The 23,737-nt window shown below is 39.9% G+C and overlaps 1 protein-coding gene across 3 annotated transcripts in view; it reads left to right on the top strand.

The window, feature by feature from the left end:
• UST (uronyl 2-sulfotransferase) overlaps nt 1-23,737 on the top strand; it is a 229,035-nt gene that overhangs the window by 97,741 nt on the left and 107,557 nt on the right. For all 3 annotated transcript variants that reach the window (XM_075748443.1, XM_075748446.1, XM_075748445.1), the window contains exon 5: nt 4,831-4,984. In XM_075748443.1, the coding sequence (XP_075604558.1) occupies nt 4,831-4,984 (154 nt within the window). The remainder of the gene's footprint in view (nt 1-4,830; nt 4,985-23,737) is intronic.

Below are 23,737 nucleotides of genomic sequence, written 5' to 3'. Positions count from 1 at the left end.
TGTTGCCTTTACTTGAGTTGGGGATATTATGCAGACCCAGGCAGGATTTGTATCAGTGTTGGTGCTGTTCATTACGAATTTATATATTAAACTACTTCGATATCCTCAGCATAATTAAAGGCATAGGAAAAAAAAAAAACCCTCATTGTTTAGCATGCATGAATGTAAGAGACTGACAGAAATACGACATAAAATATCCTGGGAAATTTACAGGATAGTGGAATAGAGAAATATAAAGCTTTATAGTGTAATCTTTTAGCCATTTGCTGGTCTGAGGCAGTTTACTATGCAATTCCCAGAGGACTCAGTTGTGATTTTTACAATGATGTTACCCAGACACATCACCTCAGAAGCTGAAATTTATATTGAAATCACAGCTCCAGAAAGGGTAATTAATGAGTGCAGTGTTGCCAGTTTGCACTATTTTGCTGTTAACCTTGAACCACTGGGCATTTTGGATCCCCGCGCACACTTCCTATGCGAGGCCAGGCCAGCCAAGGATGCAGTTTTGAAATGAAAACATTTATTTCAACTCATTTTCCTTTTTTCACTCCTAATTCCGAAGAAAAGCTTGAAAACATGACCACAGCATAGGGTGAAGGCACAAAAGCTGGAAGCGAGGCACTACAGACAAAAGCAAGAAGATAAACTCCTAGGTTTTGGAGGCTGGCAGTACCACGTAGTCCCAGGCAGGCGGTACCTCAGCCCGCTCCTCTGGGCATCTTTGCAGCTCGTCCTTGAGGAGGGTCACTGGAGCATCCCAGAGGTGCCTGGTGCCTTGTGTGCAGAAGAGGGTTGCTTTGTCACAAGTGCATGCTAATACAAGATGTTATAATAACTTTTCCTTTTAAGATACCTTTTTCAGAAGATAGATTTTGATGTAAGTGCATCTTATTCAAATCCTAAAAAGGTAAAAGTTGTACATTAGTGCTTTTACGTGGCCTCCCTGTGAAGCTGTGCTACAGAGCAGGTAATGGAGCTGTGACATAATTGATGAGTAAAGCTGGCTGGGCAGTTGTGCTCTTGGCGTGTGATTCTCAGTTGTGTGAAACTGTAAAGAGAAATTTGGCTTCTTTTCTAAGAAGGACACAATATGCCTGTCCTTATTAATATTAGGTGACTGTCAGTTCTTGTTTGTTTCTATATTTAATTTCTAGCAACCAATTTATTTGTTTAAGGGGAGACATTTTACATTAAAAGAGTAAGACACAGCCGAAGTTCGTACAGAGAATAGGTTGGGAGTCGTCTTTTCCTTGAGGAGTGTGGTTTGCCTGCAGGGCTGAAGAAGCCTGCTTCTGCTTGTGCAAAGAGTTTTTTGCTGAACGGAAGTGCAGCAGCCTGCTGAAGTGAAATGAAAAATAATAGGAGCTGAGAGATCCTCCATTTCAAAGCCAAGCAAATCACTTTGGTTGAAATTTTAATATTTTTTTTTTAAAAACTCATAACAGGTTTGTAAATGGTTTTGAACAAAGATTTTGCTCATCTAATTAATAAAAATAATAAAATTGGAATTCATCAGAGACGTGGCGGACTTGCAACATCTGGCATACATCTCTGCCTTTTTCTTCCCCGTTTTTATTACAAAAGGGATGGGGGAATATATTATTAATGAACCTAAGTATCATTGATTGAAGCCTAGAAATATTCTAGTTATTTTGATGAGGACTCCAAAAATATACTTGTCACAACAGAGCAGTTAAAACTAATGGGATTTAATAGTGTATACAAAATAAATCAGGAGAAGTTAAGTACAGGAAGAGCACTGCAGAGGATCTCTGTATGCATTTCCAGTGCTCCGCTGGAGTGGTGGTGTCCTGGCCCACTCTACCCAGTTCAGTGATGTGCTGCTGGGCATGAGAATGAGCAGGTACCTTTATCATGCAGGATCCAATCTTGATCCCACTCAGAGAAGGTAAGCCTTCTGCTCAGGCCTAGAAAAATATGATTGTGTCCGGTTTTGAATCCTTCATAATAGGTATTTGAGTATAAATAAGGTGACATGATGTATAATGAGAGCACAATATGTTATTGTTTGCAAGAGCACTTTCATGTGGGTATTGTTAATTTGGAAAGTTTCACTCTGGAGAGCTAAGTAATATTTAATATGTTGTGATTGATAGGTACCTAAAAATATGCAGAACATACTTGAACAAATGGAGCATTGATTTGGCCTTTTTTTTTCCTCTAAATAGCTTAAGGTTATTGATCTATTTTTTTTAACCAGTAGGATTTTTTTATGCCACACGAGTGCTGCTTAGCTTCCATAGAAGAGTCCCAGTACAGTCCATAGAAACAAATGGTTAGAATTTGAAGTATTATAAACTATGTTTTTTAAAAAAATGCAGATTTGACTGAGACCCAGAACAGACTTAATTTTTCTAAAAATTCCTTGCTTGTTGCCTGGTGGAGCAACTGCAGCTGGGTATGTACCAGGCTGGTTACAGTGTGCAGGAAATCAGAAATTCAGGCTGTCCCTGTGTTTTGGGGGGCATGGTCTCCATTTCAGAAATGAGAAGTTCCTCTGTAGCTCTGTGTGAAAGAGTGACCTCCCGTCTCAGCTGTCCTCTTGGGATGGACAAGCTTGCATGTGCCTCCTCTCAGAGCTGTTGGTACTGGATTTAACAGTTCACGTGTTCAGGGCCATGACCTTACCGGCAAAAGGACGGGCTCTGACACTTTGGTGGGTTGGTTATGCAATCCGACCCCTCCTTGTACTTCAGAAAAGACAATATGTGTTGAATATTTCTATCCAGACAACTAATAGCTGCTTGCTTTTGATTTTTCTCTCTTCTGAGGAGCATTTAGGCTTGGCGTCCTCTACAAAACTTGGGGCAGGATGTCCCTGCTCTCTTGCTTCTTTCTGGCTCTATCTTAAGACAACTTGCTGCTGTCATTGCTTCTCACTGTCTTCATTGGTTCCCCTTTTCTTTGCTCTTCTCCACTCCCTTCTGTCTTTAGATTATTGCTGATCTGCATCGAGCAGCAGAAAGATAACATGTTCAGTAATTTAGGTGCAACCTATTCTTGACAGCAGTTTCACTTGAAAAATTTAGTTTTCATGGCTACCAACCATGGCATTTACCAGAAGCTTTCTATTTGAATAAATATTGTCAAAGCTTTGTGCCTTCATTAATTGTCCTGTGGTATTTGCAGGAATGCCTTTTTTGTAATGCAGGTATTATTTCTGTATAAAGACAAAAACCAGCAGAGACAAGCTCAGAGAAGAATTCAGGATACTTCCTTTGCACACCCATGTCCAAACTGGGCTATGCATTAATCAGGAAGCAAGGAGCATCTGCGTTCTTCATTGGATTGTTTTAAAGTTTTATACTATCGGTGCAGTTTCAAATTATGGCAGTGATCCTCCAACATTGAGGTCAATTAAATTACTGAAATGCATAGTTATTCATGAGACAAGCCTTTGCAGACTGTATTTAGTAGTCTGGGGAGTCATGCAGAATAAAAATCAAGGTGAAACTCTATGGGATTTTTCTCTTGTCTTTTACTAGAATTCATATTTTTAAACAATTTTGCTGGCTCTTTAATATTTATGAGGTGCCCTGATCTTTTATTATACATATTCAATTATTCATCTGACTCAAAAGATGAAGAGAAGCCGAGAAGGTTTTTTTAATCTAAACGATGTCTTCAGTTTTCTCTCTTCTAATCTAATATTTTACATTTTAAAAGAAAAAATATAAATTATGACTCAGAAAATCATCAGAACAGCATTTAAATTTGGCTCTGTTCTCAGGCTCCCAAAAATAAAGCATAAGCTAGTGCTTAAGTGTTCTCCTGATGCTGTGTGTTGGCATCAAATATGCAGTCAATATATTTTAATACTGTGAAAATACAGTATAATCGCAGACCTTCTCAAACTCCCTTTTCCTCCTTTCTTCTTTTTGTATCCCACCTATTAAATTGAAGATGTTTGTCGTTCACTACCAGGAGGCGGCGTACAAGAGGGTAAAGTCGAGCTGATGAGGTTGCACTGATTTATCTTCTCCTCATCTCTAAATTGCATAATGCATTTTGCTTTTGTGCGGAGCCTGGTCACAGCTGGTTTTACCATTTCCTTTTCCTTGGACTTGTCTGTACTGGAAATTGATAGTTTCTTTTTTGAAGCAGGAATTTTCATATTGACTCTTTTTAAAAAAAACTTTATGAAGTGTAGTACAAGTGTAAGGCGTTGCATAACCATGCCATAACCTCAGATCCAGCCGATGGTGCGAGCTGGGGGTGAGGGGAGGAAGATTTGCACAAGTTCCAGCATATATAAAGATGGAAATACCATGCATATCTGTCAGTTCATCCAAAGGAAGCCTTTTGAAATAAGCTCGAATGTTGCAAAATCCTGTGCATGTTACTACACTTACTGTACAGGTGAAGGCGATCCAAGGCTGCCTTATGGCAGTTGGTGTTCGCAGTGCCTGCTCTGACATGACTTCCCAGGTGGGAAACGTGTATTGAGAAGAAGAAATGCTCATTCTTGGATTCAGCTGGATTCAGGTTCTTCATGTGAAAACAGAAAGGAGAAAACTCAAGAAGGAAAACTATTGACGCAGTGGAAAACATGATCTTAAACTAAAATGTTTGTTAGTAGTACACATTTAGCTTAAAGTGATATCATATTTACTGTTCATCCTAAAGAGATTGTGCATGCTTTCACAAAGTTTTGATAACTAGTTGTAAGCTTCTCAGTTTCACTCCTAACCTTGTAAAAGCTCTGAACTTCTGTAGAGAGTAATTTGAAAACATTCAGATGAAAGATGGATACGCGTGCCTGTGTGCAACCTTCTGATGAGATTCACCTATTTTTCTTCCCGCCAGGTTTGGAGGAGACCAGCCGGTGTACATCAATATTATTAGAGATCCTGTCAATAGATTTTTATCCAATTATTTTTTTCGACGTTTTGGAGACTGGAGAGGAGAACAGAATCACATGATCCGTACTCCCAGCATGAGGCAGGAGGAAAGATACCTGGTACGTTTAAATAAAAGGCTCTGATTACCGAATTCCCATTATCGTTACATAATTCTGATGTTCAAACTGGATGCTTGAAAAGTGGGAGACTGGGGCATCTTCCATCTTGTGTTTTTTCCTCTGTCTTTGTCCTGCCTGGTCCTTAGTTTGGTCAGCTTTAGTATGTAGAGTGTTGCTGATGAATTCAGTGATTCGGTTTCATCTTGTATAAGCTGACAGCAAGTCCCAGATCGCCACTGTTGAATTATGGTCCTTTCACTGAGCTGGATTTGCATTGTATAGTGGTTAGGCATAATAATTCTGCCTAGATTTATCACTGTGAATATTCAGACAGATTTTTAGGTTGAAACTATGTCTGTAACTGTGCAGCCTTGAAGGAAAATTGGGAAATGGGGCATTTCAGTGGGCCTAAGCCTCTAATGTTCTTGCTGGTAAGGTGTGCGTAGTGTTCTTTGTACTGGGGCTCTGATCTCAGTTCTTGGTTTGGTTTTGTTGCCTTTTTTGGATTAAGAAGGTGGCAATAATGCTGGATAAGCTGTTCATAGTAAGTTTTATATTTTGTGCAACTGCTGAACTGTCATAACTCCTGTCAGCCTTTGTCAGAGACCAGGGTCCCATGGTAGTAGGTGTTGTACAAATGCTGAATGAGAAACACTGGAGCCGGGGAAGTCAGTTTGTTTGATACTGATCTCTTTGCACGCACACCGACACCTCCCTAAGACAACAATGAATTCTTACCCTTTCTGTAATGGAGATCCACTTTGATTGGACTCATCTTTCTGCCACACTTGAATGTGCAAACACAGGAATGACAGGACAGCTTCATGGTCTGCTATGAGATGTTGCAGGCCAGATGTAATGTCAAAACAAGAGAAGGTTGTGGCTTTCAGAGAACAAAGAGAGGGGTTATTTAGATGATGTTTTGGAGGGGCAGTAGAGTACAGGATGTGGTGTGGGTGAACCGTAGAGAACACAGCTCTGAACGACTGCCGCACAACATGATACAGATGTAGCTGAGGTCAGATGGATCCAAGGTAGGCTGGGAGGTCTCACCATATGACAGGGCTGTGTTGATTTCTTTTGTACTTTACTACTGTTGTTTGTCGTGCAAAGCCCTGTGAACAAATAAGCTTAGAAATTAGGAATAATTGAAGGAGACGGGTATCAGTGTAACTATATATAGCCTTAAACTTTAATGATATCTGCTATACAGATGTAAACTCATGACAGTAATGTTGTAAAGGATTTCTCATTTGCTATATGTCTAGAGATACCAAAAAGGTCCCTGCGTCAGCTGAGCAGGTTTTGACCTCCTGGTGTGCAGAGTTGGAAGGCAGCCCCAGCAGCTTTACATGCTGCGCGCTGTGCACGTGGACTTTTGTTTCCCTGTCTGTGAATAGGACAGGGGGTTTGCAGAAACGAATGCAGGATGAGGTTTTTACTACACCATTATTTTGTTAGCGCTGTCATGTTTTCTTTTTTTGAAAACACTAAAAATGAGAAGTACAGTCTATATTTCACTCTGAGTGCCTCTACTTCTCATTTGAAGTGGAATGTGCAGTGATCGGCACCTCTCACGATTGACTGACTCTGTAAAAGCTGGTATTAATTCAGTAACGCCTGTGCAGTTTGGAAGGTGATATGTACAGCCAGTGAAATTTTACTTCAAACAGAACTGAAATGAATAGATCTAATCCCTGTTGTTTGTGTTGGTTTAAAAGCTAGTAGAAAGAAATCACCTTGCATTTTCATTTGTGTTGGGATGTTCTTAAATTATTTATATGCACGCATGCATATGTACACGTACACAGATCACTACAAAAGCTATAATGAAAAGGAATAAAAAGTGGCCGTCTGAGGTCAGTAGTCATTTTGTTCAAAAGGCAGTTTGTTGGTCTGAGGCACCATCAGCATCCTTTATAAAAACTGGTTTTGCTTTTTCGTTTTGATCTTCTCTGTTGGTAATTCAGTGTTAGAATCCTGGAGATGTTTTTGGAGTGTGTCCTCCATCCCTTCTTGGCAGACTTTGGCTGTCACTTGCACCGCTCAAAGAGGGCGGTCACTCCTGTCACAGTAACGTATAGGCCACCCGCCAGTGAAATTAATTTTAACAAAAGCCACTCATTTTGAATGTTAAGCATTTTTAAGACTTGTTCTATCCAACCACATAATGTATTGCATGACTGCATTTTAATCTTTTCCTCAGTGGTGCAAGGAAATCTCGTGCCATATATTTTAAAATTCGGGTAATGGATTTTGTGGAAGAAGCTAAATTCAGAAGTCTGCTAAATCAGTTGCCCAACCTAGCTATGAAGAAAGTAAGCAGCTGGTTTTAACTCTGAGCATGAGCCAGTGCGGCTCTTTAGCACAGGGCCGATGGCTGGCCTGAATGCTGGCCTCATACCTTTTGCAATTCTTCCCTATTTTTTTTTTTCTTTTAATTGAAAGCTCACCATAAAGCATTGCTTTTTTACAGGGGACTATTTGAAGGATAAGCTCAGATTTAGCATATTAAATAGTTTCTATATTGATCACAGTATTAAACCCAAGTCATCTGGGATGAGGTGTGCCTGACTGTGAGCAGATGCATGAAAGTGGAGGGAAAGATATAAGAAGCTTTCTCTTCTCTTCTTCCATCATGCCTCAGATCAACAGCTAGGAAAATACAAAACTCCTGATTGCTCCACAGTGTTGAGTTCATTGCTGAAGAGCCTGAGAAGTCTTGTGTTGACAGCAGTTATAGACTTACAAAATGAACCGCGGAAGCTGTAAATGTAAACCCTCTGTTTTACCAGGAGAGACAGGTTTGCCTGCGGGAAAATATACATCTTTTGAAACTGGAGTATTAGGGCCTAATTGTGCTTTTTCTCAAGCATGGTGTTCCTGGCTTCCCATCTCTTGGAAGATGGCGTGGGCAACTGGGAACCTTTCCAGGCCATCCCGGCATCTTGGTCAGTAGCTGCCAGCACTGGCCTTCTCCCTTGAAAAGCTGAGGGCAGCAGGCATTTTCTCTCAAACTGAAGTGTGGGAGCTCATCACCTCCATAAAGTGGAGTCTTAAGGGAGGAGGAAAAGCATTTTAAGTTCAGGTTTTGTGTCTGATGAACTCCTACTTGGCCATCGAGCTGTGATATCCTTAATGGAGACGTTCCCTCCACTCAATTCTGATCCTTAAGAAGAAAAGGGTGTTGGGAAAAAAAAAAAAAAAAAAAAAAAAAATTGAAGTCTTGTAGTACCTTGGGCGCTGTTTTTTTAACTTTGAAAATCTGAACTGCTGACATTGCAAAGATCAGGAAAGGAGACAGAAATTTCCACTGTTCACTGATCATTTGAAATTTTCTCTGAATAGAGCTTCAGGCTTTGACTCTGTTCCAGAGAAAACAACCATTCATTCAGGAGTCAGATAAATTGTTCTAAATGTTTTGGTAAATGTCTGTGTTTACCAAAATTTAATTGAAAGCCAGGATAGAAAACAAGCCCTTTATTCACAAGTCAGATACGGCAGAGGCAGCTGCTGCAATGTGAGACTTTCCACCCAGATCAGCCAGCTCCCTGCCCTGACCCGGCTCTTCCTCTGGAGTGAGTTACTGTCAGTCACCTAAAGAGAGCACTTCCAAGCTTCCCCAGAATGAATAGTGGCAATGTGTTACCATGCAATATGGCAGAGAACTAATGGTTTGAAATGGCGATGGGCACCTCAGGTAGAGTCTCAAGCACACTCGTGCAAGAGTCTCCCTACCTTGTGGTCCTGTAAGATGAGATAAATTCACAAAAGTTAGTTTAAATCCATCGTAGTAAATGTGTTCCAGGTTGAACTAGGGTTCTTAGAGTAAACATGCTTCAATAAAGCGAGTAACCCCTTATCAGTGCAGCTGTGAGTGCTGCTGGTACCAGGCAAAAGAAAAATATGCACCAGATGATTTAGTTTAAGGCTTGAAAGTGCAGAAGGTAGGAAGCACTACTGATAAAGAGAGGGACTACCATAAATATTGGAAAGCTTTGTATTAAAATTGTTTTTTCCAGAAGGTTTGTTAGTAACTACCTAGTATTTATTACAACTGCAGCGTAAGACATGAAATATAAAAGGTATGTATGGGTTTTTCATCTTTCCTTAATACTTGCTAAAACTTTGATATAAGACAGCTGAGGCTGAAGGAGTGTGTGAAGCGATGTGGGCTGTGTATTGTTGCCTAAATTGCAGGAAATCTGGTTATATGCGATTCTGATCTCTGTTAGGCTCACAAATAGCATGGCTCCTAACCCACTCAAGTACAAGATCCAAACACCTGTGAGCTAATTTATCAGAAGAGAGAGGTTTTATATAAAAAGGATCATTCAATAAGTTAAGAACTTGTCACCTTCCTATAGGATGTTTCAGATTTTCATTATAATTAGTGGTTAAGTTTGCACCGCATCTCTGTCAGGCTCAGCATAGTCTTTCAACTTCATCTCTGAAAATAAATGTGCTTTTCTCAGCTAAAAATAAAAATATTCTAACAATATTCAGCCTCAGTTATGCTAAAGATTACTCATGCAAGTAATCCCATAAAGGAGCATCTGTCTTTTTGTCTTTTAAATTAAATGTTAAAATATTTGTAAAAAGTGTGTTAGGATTACTGCAAAGAAGGGAAGTAAAATTGAAATGACATCAGGGAACTTTCAAGTCAAATTTCTCACAATAGGGACCTCTCCTGCGGCAAAGATTGGCTTTTCTTGCTAAATATTTAAACCAGTGTTGTTTAGGTTATTTCATAAAGTTCAAACAAAATTATAGAAAAAGCTGAACAGTTAAACTCCACAGAACAATTTTTTGTATTCCTGAATTTTGAGAATTTCCTTTTATGACTACATTGTTTATCATTAAAATAAGAATATTCACTAAATACATTTAACCATTTTTATTATTTATATCCCCAAATTTCTATCTACAATGAAAAATATTCTTTTACCCAATTGCATTGGTTTTCTGAGAGCAGCTAGCTGCCTCAGTTCCTGTCTTTATCTGGATAACAGAACTATTTAACCATGGCGAATTGAGTTGTGAATTGTCCTCAATAGTAACACATTGAACTTCTTCCTTCATGACTTTAGGTACGTTTCTTGAAGCTTTTCAGTCTACCAGGGACGTGGCCTCCAGGAAAGATGATGGTATGGAGCCCATGCCTCCACCTCCTGCCTGACGCTCTCACGAGTGTCTGTCTGTATAAAAAAAGCAGTGGGAGAGGACAGTTGCCTGCCCACCAGGTTTGGTGGAGGGGGGAGTAGAGGGTTCATTTCTGTATAGGATTTTTCTGCTGAGGACCTCACAAGGGGCTACATGTGTCTGTTGATTGAACCTTGGACCTTTTGGGGAGGGTCTGGTGAACTTGATTAATATTACTTAGATGGGAAATCTGAGGCATGCAGAGGTTAAAATGATTTGCCTATGTCTGTGCAGCACATACCAGACAGTAGGGAGTTAAACATATAAATGAAAAAGTACATTTTTCAGTTACTGGGTTCTGAGCTGTACTTAAGAGACTAAACATTTTATGCACCGTCAGTGTTTTCCCTAACTTACTCCCATACATACAGTAGTCATTTCGCTCCCTGTGTTATATATCGGCGTTGAGATGGTTTGAACTGGTCACTGGATGCCCCACACCGTGTCCTGAGCTGCAGGGTAGCTATGCAGATGTAGGTCTGGTTTGAGGATCACACGGTAGCATCAATCGCTGGGGTGCCAGGAGGGCACTGCTGAAGCACAGCCACCTGTCAGCTGACCTAATTAGAACAGTTTGCTGCTTCTTCCCTCTAATGAGTGCTTTTAATAGTCTCCAGCTGTTCCCTTTTACTACATTAACTCTTCACAGCAAAATTTCTGGCCCCTTTTTCTAACTCTTTTCTGCTGTATATGCTCTAAAGCCCCATCTTTCCCTTAGATTCTCCTGTTTTGTATTAATAATTTATTGAACCACAAAGTTAATGATAATTCAGACCTCAGCTGGAGGCGGGACTGATTGAACAACTTATAAAATGTAGTATTAAAGGAAATGTTTTCATGGCTGACATTTACTTTTCAGTGACTTTAATTTACAAACCAATATTTTTTAATGTTCCCCTGCACAGTTTGCATTCCAAACATTGCAGCATTGTGCAATTATACGAGAGCAAGGAAATGTGCCTTCCTAATCTGTTTTCCTTTGCTAGTCTGAGTCAGTTGCACATAGTGAATAAGCAATATACCATTGGTTAAGATTGCAGCATTAAAATCTTTCATGTAATTCATAATACATACTTATATTAATAGCAAAGATAAAAAGATCTGGATTTTATTAATACCAGGCTTTTATTTTAATGTTGCCATTTGGTATTGCATTCCTTGTCGTGGAGGCAGGATACAGGATAACCACAATATTTTGCTTCAGAACGTAAAAACGTGAGGTATTTCTTCATGCAATGTTGTACTGGTCTGAAAATTTCTGTCTGTTGCAAATGCTAAGAACCTACACGAGAAACCAGAAGCCAAGTAGCAAGAGTCCCAAGCACTAAGTACCCAAAATCTTATTTAAACCTAACATTACTATGGGGTCTTAGTAATGCCACTAAGCAGTATATGGTATTTAAGACATTAGTGTATATAGTAATTTATGTTCTTTTATTTAAGGACCTAGCTGCATTAAGTTGAGATTGATGAATCTTCATTTTTATGGTGATTTTGCCAAGTTTTTTATTTGTGCCGTTCTCAGCACAAATACAGCATAGATCTTGATGTTCTCTTTTGTGTTCTTTTTTGGGTTTTATGTGTTGTGGTAGCCTGGGGAACTAGTTTTCTCCAGCTTCTCTATAGGAAGCTGTTGTTTGTAAAGTGGAAAATGCCAAACGTAGAACAAAGAGTCTAATATATTGATGCTTGCCTTCTAAGGCCATATAAACTGTGTAAGAGAAGAGGGTATGTCTGTGTTATATTTTCAAGAGATATATTTTTGGAGATTGAAACAAGAACAGAAAGGAGCATTCTTGTGTAGCCCAGGGATAAAAGACAGCCTTCCCTTCAGTGAAGGCAGGAAGGTGGTTTTGGGAGGGATAATCCTTATTTCACATAGAAAGCAATGGGTTCTCAGTGGACTGTTACCAGTCAGGAATGAGATCTTGTGTGTGTGGTGGATGGTTCTACCATAGCATCAGCTCGGTTCTCAGTAGCAGTCAAAAAAAGGCAAATCAAAAGCAACAGAGAACAAAACAGAGAACCTTATTGTGTATAAATCTGTAATGTGGCTGCATAAGACACCCTTCATTTGACATTTGTGACCTCCCATTCCCAAAATGGGTTTGGAAGAACTGGATAGGAGCTACAATGAAAGGATGGAATAATTTCCATTTGCAGAATGATGATTAGAACTCTTCAGATGAGGTAGAAGTAAACAAGGGAAAGGATATGAGAAGACAGATTTCCAGGAGGCATGGAAATGCATGAAGGATGATTGCTTGTGGGCTGTTTCGGTGCGAGACCTAGAAGAACCCAACTGGAATGGGCAGTTGCCAGATCCAGGAAAGAACGGAAAAATGCAATGGTTCAAACAACATGTGATTAAGCTGTGGAAGTCCTTGCTGGCCATTGCTGTGGATAACAGTTTATATGTATTCAAAAAGGAAACATTTTAGGAAACGTTTCTTTCGAGAGTGGGTGGTCAAACCCTGGAACAGGCTTCCTAGAGAGGTGGTTGATGCCCCAAGCCTGTCAGTGTTTAAGAGGCATTTGGACAATGCCTTTGATAACTTATTTTCACTTTTGGTCAGCCCTGAACTAGTCAGACAGTTGGACATCCTTATAGGTCTCTTCCAACCGAAATAGTTTATTCTACTCTATTCTATTTAAAAAAAGTAACTATGTAGCCCTCAAAGGCTATTAATTACCAAGGCAAGATCTCTTCATCAGAAAATGTCTAATAAGTACATTGCCAGCGCCTTCGGGTACCCAGAAAAGGGTCTTGTGCATGCAGTAGATGGTCCTCATAGCCCATGCTGATTTTCTGAAATTAGTGACTGCTCTGTGTAACTCAAAAGCAAACTTTGTAATTGCATGCTTGCAAATGAATTCTGCTACTCGGTGATTTGTGTAAGATAGGTACCATTATAGACATCTCCAGCTGAATGTATTGTATCTTGATTTTTAAAGCATTTGAGTGTTCTTGGGTTTATGCCATAGTGACATTTTGTTGTCTCACAGCTCTGCCAGTCAAATGAATTTTTGTAATTTCCACACTGATGCTGAAGCTCTTGTTAATACTGTCATGACTGTTCTCAAATTTATCTCAAAAGGCTAAGATATGAAGATACATTTAAAGTGTGGAATGCATCCACAAGTTCACATTGTGCACTGGTAATAGTAAAGGTACCAAAACAGAAGATGTGAAAATCCTGAAGATAGTGGGTTTAAACATTTTTTTCAGTGCATGCTTTCCAGAACGCAGAAGTCTCTTGGTTTTGATGTACAGTAGTTTCAGTATGGATGAGTTTCAGGTGGTTTGATAATCTTTGTAAGTCTCGGTTTGAGTATTTGCGCTTTCAGTTCTCATATATTTTGTTAATGTGAAAGCAACAGGAAGACACATCTAAGGAGAAGCTTAAATGGTTCCCAGTAAGCGATGATTTAACAATAATTAGCTGGCAAGTGACCATTGCAGGTGAATCTGTGTGTGATGTGAATGTTATCTTCAGTGCCTAGTACAACATTTTGTGCGTTGTGAAGCTGGGGATTTGGCTTTAGTAGCCATCAAGTAAAGCTAATTATTGATTGACATTTTGTTTGTCTAAAGTTGGAATAGGGTGATTTTTAGAAAAGCAATGTTTTATCATACAGAAGAAAAGAATGTCTTCAATTTCCATTTCTGTTAGAATAAATTTTAAAATTCATCTTTTTAAAGTTACATTTTATACATGGCCTAAATAAGAGATGAGGCATTGACCAGCAAATAGTCTGTTTTAAAAAATATGATGCAATCATGTATATGTGTGTGTGTGTGTGTGAGAGAGAGTATTTAGAAGTCTGACTTTTTGAAATGTTTGGTATTGTATTCATGTTTTAAAAATGTTTTGAAGTCTTGTCTAATGAAATCATGGTAGCCTTCCCTAGAAAAGCTTACCAGATACCCTCCTAACTATATTCCTTGCTAGGAGCAGACCTGTTTCCTTTCCCTGGTTGCTTTATGCTCTAACCACCTTAAATGAAAACTGTTTTATTGGCAGTGTGATGGGGAAGGAAACCGCAGAACCTTTCAGTCCTCTTGACGGAGGGAGGGCAGAGAGAGGCAGCCCTCCCCTTACTGCCAATATATTGAACACATTCAGGCTGTGGCATGATAATGTAATTTCAAGCAGTCAGATATTCACTGCACTCTGTAGGTGTCAGAACCTGCAGGAACCAACAACCATGAGAATAAAACAATTTATTTGCCCGTTTTATTCCTTGTCTGTCATTCTCCTTCCTCTTTCCTTTTTGTGGCTCATACATGAGTTTTCTGGCTGTCAGCACTGCCAGCAAAGTGAAATAACTGAAATCCTGATCTCTAAAGCTTGTTGGCTAAAGCAAAGCTGCAGCTCTGAGGTGGTGGATGGTAGGGAGGATTCAGGGTGGTGGACTTAGGAGAACTAGCTGCCCGTGGCGCGCGACTGACGTGGTGAGGGATGGCTATGTTTTTATAAAAGCATCTAAGGCTATCCTGGGCTTTTTAGGTGTTTGTCGTCCACAAAATATTTTCCTATCATGTAATTTTTTCGTGGTGGTGTGGACTCTTCTGTTGACTGCAGAATGACTGGATCACACTTGTGAATTCTGTGTTTTTAAGACTCTGAAGTAGTTTATGTTGAAACCACATGAATGCAGAGATGGCATGTTGCAGGAAAAAGGGATGTTCAGTGCCCAGGCATACTCAAGACTTAGTTTATCCTAGTTCTTCTGGAGTCTCTAGGGTTTATTCCAGGCTACAGAGTAAAATCCTGTGCCTGGTCCTTGTCCCAGCTTGCATGGACCCCGGGGCCTGTTGGAGCACAGGGTGCTCCTTTCTGGTTAGCGCCCAAGCACACGTCCCTGGAGCCGGGTTGCACACGGGGTGCCTGAATGCCCGTCTCATGGGATGCAGGTGGGGTGCACACACCGGGGAGGTGCCCACCGGGCAGAGCCTGCCAAGGCTCCACAACTTCTTGCCTTCTGCCTTCCCCAGTGACCGCACAGTGTCTCAGCTGCCTCGGCACGCACCCTCCCAGCAGGTACTGGTGCTCAAGGGTCACTGCCCAGGGTTCTTTCAGGTGCTGAAGCTGATGCATTGTTGTCTGCCCAGGCTATAAATAAAACTACTGTTGCGTGTGATCAACACATCTTCTGCTGAGGCAAACCCCTATCCAGTACTGTCTGTTTGGCTTCTCAATGAGGAACAATCTGGAGCGCCATGGAAAAGATGCCAGCCCCGCTTAGTTTGACAGTGTAATCTTGCAAATTAGGGTATCACGTGAACTTAGGACCAAGAAGAGTAAGAAGGAGATGGAGGAGAGGGGGAGCTGCTGGTGGGAATTTAAGGAGAAGTCTCAAATCCACATCCTCAGTGCAGGGGTCATGATGTTTTCCAGGATGGTGCTGCTATTTGTTCGGGTCTTTCTAGTTAAGTGGAGGAAGGGACAAAAAAAAGAAAGGCTACTTGAATTAAAAGGGCTAATGTCAACAATCACAGCAGTAATGTCTGATGCAACAATAAAAATCTTATCATGTGAGATTTGAGAGCATCTTGTAGCCACTCTTCAGACTCGCTTGTCCTGTCAGAGAAACACTTCCACTTTTAGAGCACACAGTCTTTACCCTGAGTGTCCTGCTGGAAACTGTGAGGACAGGGAGCATTTCCCTGTGCAAGAGACACCTCCCTGTGCATCGCTGTGGTCAGCCCTCTCTGTCTCTCTCATGAGCAGAGAAGGACAGGCATGAGTTTCTCTGCGGTGTCAAGTATCAGCATCCTGCTTTGTTGAATGAAAACTATGGAGTGTTAGTAGTAAGTAAATGTAACAGAAAATATTTAAATTGTAAGGGTCTTGCTTTCACAATATCGTGAACACAACTGGTTGCATGCTAAGTAGTGTCTCTTCATTTAAAAATAAAATTGACTGTACTTCTTGACTCACTAAATGCACCCAAATAAAGGAAAGAACTCTTTGTACAGTAGTGAAAGTGAAGCACTGAGGTTTTGTTTCTGTCTCATTACAGGATGAACAGATCTGAACTGGGGAATAGTTTTCCCAAAATACAGGTGCTGGTTGTCTAGTCTTGCTCTGTTTGCTTCAATATGCTCCTGTGATGTAGAAATGTGCATTTGTGTTTCTACAAAACAACAACCAAATGCCATAGGTTTGTGTTGGCAACTGGATTGGGATGTTCTCTCTGGTTGCTTGGCTCTGACTGGCAAGTGGCTGGTGTGCTTTCCCACAGGAGTGCTCTTCAGGTGTCAGATATTCCAGAAATCACATTTTCCATATTGGCATAAAGATCATTGCCACAGATGTTTTTCTTTTTCTTCTTTTTTCTTTTTTCTTAGAGTTTGGTGGGGTTTTTTTGCAAGAGTGTAACTTGAGTTATGAGGTTATCAGCATACTAATACCTTCAGTTAAATGGACTTTTTTAGTATGGAGGCTCCAGACTTGTATTAGGTGTCCTTCCTTCTCATTTTTTTCCCGAAGGGATATCAGACAATGAGGCGACGGATTGCCGCCTTTGCCAGACTGATAAGCAATTGCAGTCAAAAGAGCAGTTGGCAAGTTTTGCTGCTCAGTGCAGTCTTTGGGAAGACTAATGGCCTCTGTGCCCTGAGATGAGGACGGATTCAAACCACATGCTCTAAGGCATCTTGGCACCTTAATGAAATGGAAAACCAATGGAAATAAACCCAGGCATCTGAGAGGTACTGATGGTCATAGTGAGTCCTTCAGAAAGCTATGCATACCCTGATTCCTTCAGCCTTTTTGTGGTGGATTTTGCTTGAATTCAAAAGAAAAAATAAAACCAGTTTTTTATAGCTCGGTGAGATGATGCTGCCAGAAGAAAATGTGAGGGAACAGACTATGACAAACTGCAAACCTGTATTTGTTGACATTGAGCTGGGGTTTGGGGCATTTGGCCATTGTTTCCTTATAGTCAGTCAAGTAAGGAAGGGTATTGCTGCCAGGAACTAATTTTTTTTGTCTTTCTTATAATTCCATCTTATTTAAAGAAAGAAATGAGAGAAAACAAGAAACAGGTGTCAGCTGTTTCATATACACTTTTTTCCCCCCCTTAAGATGACTATTTAAAGCAGAATAACCTTATTAAAAAATATGCATGTCCCTCTCCAGTTGGTTGCTGATGTTGCATGGTCGTGAGCTATCACGGGGGCAGTTGGGGCCTCTCTTGAATGAAAAGGTAATTCCATCTTTTAGTAAGCAGTAGACCTTCTGTGTCAGGTGAGGAAATGGGTTGCCCATGAACAAGGTAGGGAAATCCTCCTTTCAAGTAAAAGCAGTGTTGACTTTTTCTGATTTTTATTCTAAGCATTCTTTTTTTTTCTTGTTGACTAGTATTCTCAAAGCTCCTATATCCCTCTAACTGTAGCTGCTTTACATAAAATCAAAAACAAAACAAAAAATAACCTAACAAAGAGTGTTTATCTAATTATTTGTTGTTCTGGACTCTGAAAAATGAACTGCCATTGTTTCAGCAAAGCTGCCTACTGCTCAGTGAATTATTGAAACACAGTCTAGTCAGGTTACCTTGAACACAACTTTTTCCTATGAACTCTGATCCAAGCAAAGCCAGCCACTATTCATAACTGAGCTTGTCAAGAGTAATTTCCTTTTTCTTAGGGAAAAATCCATTAACTGGTAGCAAATAGAAATTTTTCCATGGTGAACATGAATTGCTAAATGTGAATTTTTTGGGGTTTTTTTAGAAATTATTTTTCTTTAAAAGGAAAAAACAAAAGTGTTCATCAGTGGTTGAAGGAAAAAAAAACGGAATTTCTTCAGAAGGTAATCCAAAGAAGTGATGTCTTTGATAAATAGGAAGAAAAAAAGGAGATTTTACACTTTTTCCCTCCTTCTAGCAGAGTTATTAATCTCCATGATTTTATAATTGATCTTGTTACTTGCTGTGCTTTTTGAAGCCATAGCACCTGAGATGAGGGGATTTGAGAGATGGCGGCAGGGGCGGAGCATGGTTTTGGTTTTCATAGTTGTAGAAAAGAACTTCAGCAGATGACTCAAGGTTCAAAAAATGTTAAAAAGAGGCAAATAGGAACATTAATTATTCCTCTGAACCTTTTAATTTTAGGAGTTTTTAAATACTCAGAGTATGTACTCAATGCAGCAATAGTCTTGTCAAACTGAAAAGTGGAATCAATATGTTTCTTCCATTTTTGTGGCTGCTATTCAGAATGGCAGCGCTACGAATGATGCAAAGCGTTAGTAATTTTCCAGAAAAGCGTTAGAGCTGTTCAGCGGGGGGAAGATTATAACTAGGGAAATTAGATAGGGGCACCAGAGCGGAAACCACCCCCAGTTGCAGCAGCAGGGAAGCCACATGCGGCCGCGGCGGCGTGGTTTGCTCTGTTCTGCAGCTCCTTTTGCATTTCAGCCCTGAGAGATGAAGGGAGAGATTCAGTCAGTCAATGCTGGACAGGAGACTGATAAGAAAGCAGAATTAGCACCCAACTCGCACTTCTGGCTCTTTTCTCGCCATTCAAGAGCTTTGTGGTAAAGTGCCGCCACAAATGTGGTAGGTCGAGGGGACATCAGACATTTAGACCTGGCTGCTATGAGGAAGCCGGTTATTTTTTTTTCTTAAAAGTCAGTACCATGCTTTTAAGATTTATCATCTAACTTAAAAAAATGGGAAAACCGAAAGAAATTTATAACCTCTACTGTTTGATGATCATCAAATGTTTTCTCTTTTTTTAATGGAGAGGTCAGCAGCAGGTAGCTTTTTCTTTTTTGTTAGGCAGTGTACTCAATGTGACTGGATTATTTCAGGTGGACATCACAAGCTGTTGGATACAGTCCCTCTCCCTTTAGCATCAGTGAAAGGAAATTGTATCACTGGCATTCATGACAGCAGATAGGCTAAGCTATAACTGAGCAGTATGTTGAAATAAAACTTTTAAGATGCATCAGCTAGCCAGTGTTCATTTTTTTACTGAAAATTGTGCTACATCTGCACATAAGAGAAGCTTAATAATTAGAAGAAATACTGCTTTCCTGAAGGCTGCAATATTTTTTTTATATTTATTGTGGCATATCTTCCCTTCTCCATGTATCTCTCCTTTATTTTTGAAGATTTATATTGAAAAAACAAGCATTTTTCTCCCTAATCCTTGTCACGTGAAGTTCTGTCAAAATATATGCAAATGGAATGATCTCTCTTGTTTGTTTTGCCTCTGTCTTGATGGGATGGATGAGAGGAATAATATTTAATACTCACAGCCAATGAAATTAATTTCCTTTTGGCTCATGGATTGCTTCTCTCTGATGACATCTTTAACATTCAGAACTCTGATATCAGTTTTAATAAACCTCTTTCAAACTTTTGTACTCTTAAAACTAGTTGTTGTGGACCTCTATTAAAAACAGTGTAATGCTAGCTTCAAGATGTTGTGGCATTCAGAGGCATTAAATGTGTTTCTGTTAGTCTATGTGTTTTTGAGGTTTGGGCTAAAAATCTGCTGGAGCATAATTTCTGTGCATGCAGTCAGGCGTTAAAGGAATGAGAACATTTGACCTGGGAAAGAAAACGTGAGAAAAATGTGAAATACAGAAATTTCTCGTTATTAAAATAGGCTTTCCTGTATTGTAGCAACAAAGTATTATTTTGAAACATTTCAATCTCATGATATCTGTGCAAAGGACATTGTGTCACATGTAAAGGTGTGAACTTTCTGCATTAAGCCCTTCTTGAGACACGAGCACCATCCAGCCCAGCTGGGGAAGATGGTAAAAACTGGGAAAGATGGCAGAAGCTGGGGAGAGGCTAAAGGGTTGTTTCCCCTCCAGTGTCCTCCCAGCCTCTGGCCTTCTTCAGCTTACCAATTTCCTGAGCCACACACTGCTTCCGTATCTGTGTTTAATAGCCCTTGATAGACCTTTCTTTTATGAATATATCTTTTTTTTAATTATTCTTTTGGGGATTTTCTTAAACCCAGTTACACCTTTGTCATTCAGAGTATCCTGTTGCAAGGACCTGTGCATTTACCAGCACTAAATTTCTTCCAGCATTTTATTGCCTAGTCAGCATTATAGGGTCCTTCTATAACTCCTTGAGGTCAGATTTCTTATCTGCTCTCATTAATATTACCTGACAAATCTGCTACTTCACTGTTAACCCTTCTTTGTTGTGCACAAGAGATGTCTCAGCACAGATGCTGTGCGACCGTACTCAGTGTCCCGTTTCACTAAGAAAACCTGCCATTTTATTCCTGTCCTTAGCCTTCCTATCCTTTATCAGCCTGTCCTCTTATTTTTTTCCCCTGAGAGTTCAGAAACACAGGACTGCATTTATCACATCTTTAGTGACTGAATCAAAGACCTGTTGGGAGTTGGAGAGCCACAGCTTTCTCTGCTGATGTTGATTTTTGCACTTGATGGTTGTGCTCTTCCTTATAGTGTCTTCTAATACTACTTGGTTCTGCAAGTCCTCTGTTCATTTTATCCATTTTTTCTAAAGCATCTTTGTCACTTTTTTTTTTTTTCCCCTGACCTACGTCCTCTTGAGGACCCTTTTCTGTACATGAAAGCATCCCAGATCTCCTGTGGTATTTTTTGTGACTTGATTTTTCATTCTAAGCAATCTGTAATGCCTGTCACTGCTCAGCTGTGAGCAGGACTCGCTCTCAATCCAGGCCACACCAAGTCGTACTGTCATAATGTGCTTGGCTGGACAGCAAGGCTTTTTAACTTTAACAGAGTGCTTTATTAGAGAGGTGATGATCTGCAGTGTTATATGATGGTTTCCTCTGTGTCTTTTCCAATTTGCTTTTTAAAAAATGTGGAGCACAAATAGTTTCTGGGATCCAACATTTCAAGTCAAACAGAAGATGTTGGGTTCCAGGGGCCAGAGACATGAAAATATTCCTTAATTCCCTCCATAGCATGCTCTTGTTCAGCTGAGAACTTATGTAAGGCACTGACAGGGTCTTTTCTGCTTTACTTGGTGCTGAAAATACCTAAGTTAAAAAGTGTTTTGTTTTAGGACTTCTAAGAACTTGAACAGAGTTCAGAAAAAGGTCTTAAAAAGGAAATACTTTAGGGAAGTGTAAATCTATAGATGAATAAAAATGTCCTATGAAGCAGATGCCCTGCAGTTATTCCTTGTGTTCATCAAGATTAAGACAAAAAGGAGTTTCCTTAAATTACATTAAGGTGGTTCTGTATCAGATACTAGTAAAGGTTTTCTGACAAGTAGGAGCAGTAAAGCACTGATACGAATGATCAGATATGAACATTTTTTTTATGAATAGATTGGACAAATGGCAGCTCTACTTTAGATAAACTTGGTTCTCCATTGGAAAGGATGGACTAAAATGCTTCTCGATGCCTTGGATCTTGTGTAGCAGCCTTTCTTGCCAGGACAGGCAGCAGCCAGGGCTGCGCTGTTTCACCAGGTAGGTATGGTGAGACCACCCTGCCAGGAGGACCCTCACCCACCAGCTGCATCTCTGTCCACTTCCAGCCTGCTGACTTCAGCCTCATAGTCAGCTCCAGGCTGAGGCTGTCATCTGTTGAAGAATAACTTTATCTGTGCTCCAGAACTACCTTTTGTGAGCATTAAATTGCTGGATATATGTGTTGACTCGCTGCTTTTCTCACAGGCATCTGTCGACTAGGGTCCAGCAGCACTGCATTAGGGAGGGCTGAGAATCCTTGGGGTGGGGAGTATTTCCTGCTCAGCGTTTACAGAATTTAATATGTGCCATCCCTAATTGACTTCATTAAGGGTCATCATCTGAGCAGACTAATTTTCCAGGTTCTTTTATGAAGAGGTGTTGTTAGGAAACAGAATTAACAGATGCACTGTCTCCCTGCTGTTAGTTGCTGCTGGGATTCATTCTTGATTGCAGTATAATGGTCTGTATTTTTGGTCTTCCTTGGATCTGTGCCCTCTGTAACAGGATGGTTATTGAATGCTTATACACTTCTTCCAGCTGGGTGATGTTCTCCCTTTTCTTGGCATAATTTCATTCTATTTTTTTCATATATTTCCTGTACTAAGATGGTTCAAAGTAAAAAATACAAAAGCGGTGGAAAAGAAAGCTATGACAAGGTGCCTATTTACAACTACGAAGTACTTCTGTTCCAATTGGTAAAACTGGTCTTTGACAAAATACTAATGTGATTTATGATTAACAGAGAAGAGAGAAATATACCCACCTACATAGTTTTTCGATGCTGTACATCATTTTAAGTTAGAAAATTGGGATCTGCAAATGTGTTTAATGTTTGTCACATCTAAATAGTAACATTGTGGGCATAGTTCATCACCTCTGCTGTGTTAATACTGGCAGAAGTTTGTATATGAATGAGTAATTTATGCCTACACTGAATGAAAATGTAGGCGGTTAGCAGAAGATGCTGTTTTGTTAGCTGCTGCTTCACTTGCTAAGATGCCAGGAAGAAGAGCTGAATACATTGTTGGCAGAAAAGCCAGGCAAATTAGCCCAGCCGAAAGAGTTTGTCAAAAAAAAAAAAAAAAAGTGGGAATTAAACTTGGCAGCCTAATTGCTTATGTGGTCTGGGGGAAAAAATGAAAAATGTATTTTGCCAGAAAAAAAGTGGAAAGTCAATTCAAAGAAAACCCAGAATTATCCTCTACACACACAAAAAAAAAAAAAATCAAGGACATCTAAGCTGATGTAAAGACAGCACATACTGAATCTAAGCAAGCCATAGGCTACCCTAGGCTAGCTTTAAAAGGTCAGGTTTCCTCATTAGAGCACAATTAAAAGAAGACTTAACTGAACCAGCCTTCATGTCCTAACACTTGAAAATACTTTTAACTTTTTCTCCAGATTTTCATAATAGAATTTTCTCTTGAATAATTTTACTCTTACTGTACAGGCTTTCTTAATTAAAGAAAAAATATCTCGTACTATGAAACAAAATGAAGTTTTATTAACTTGCAACTACTGATGCAGTTACTCGGGAAAAGTATCGAGCTTTGAGGAGAGGAATAGAAGGTGTATATATTCCGTATTATACTATCTCTGCTGATATTTAGGGTTGATCTCAAGTCATCAATAGTTGCCAAGGGTTCTGTAAGCTTCCCATCCCCTCTCTCAAATGCAGCACTAATGTGCTACCATGGAGCCTGTGAAATAGAAATATTTAGTATAAGCTGTCCTTGTAACCATAGGTGAGGAAGGCTTAGCAGAAAGCCATGGGGAGTTACGGCATTGCTGCTGCTGCTCAGTGGTGCAGTGTGGTGGTATGCTTTGCACACCCCAAAGATATGGGGCAGCAAGGAGGTGACCTGACCATACATGTTGTCTAGATTAAAGCCATTTTTGTCTGTGAGAACAGCATTCATACTACACATAGATAACAGCACATGTATCTACTCAAACCTTTAAGTTTGGATGCTTTTTGGGTACAGAGTTCAGTTTTGATCTAAACATGTTAATTGGTGAAAAGTCATTCCCTGGATATGAAACTGAAAAAAACCCCATACCATACTATTTCCAGGCTTTCCAAGGTTTTATTGTAAGTACCAGAA

Source organism: Balearica regulorum, chromosome 3, assembly GCF_011004875.1.
Source record: "Balearica regulorum gibbericeps isolate bBalReg1 chromosome 3, bBalReg1.pri, whole genome shotgun sequence".
NCBI lineage: Eukaryota > Metazoa > Chordata > Aves > Gruiformes > Gruidae > Balearica > Balearica regulorum.
This window is presented reverse-complemented; position numbering and strand designations above follow the sequence as displayed.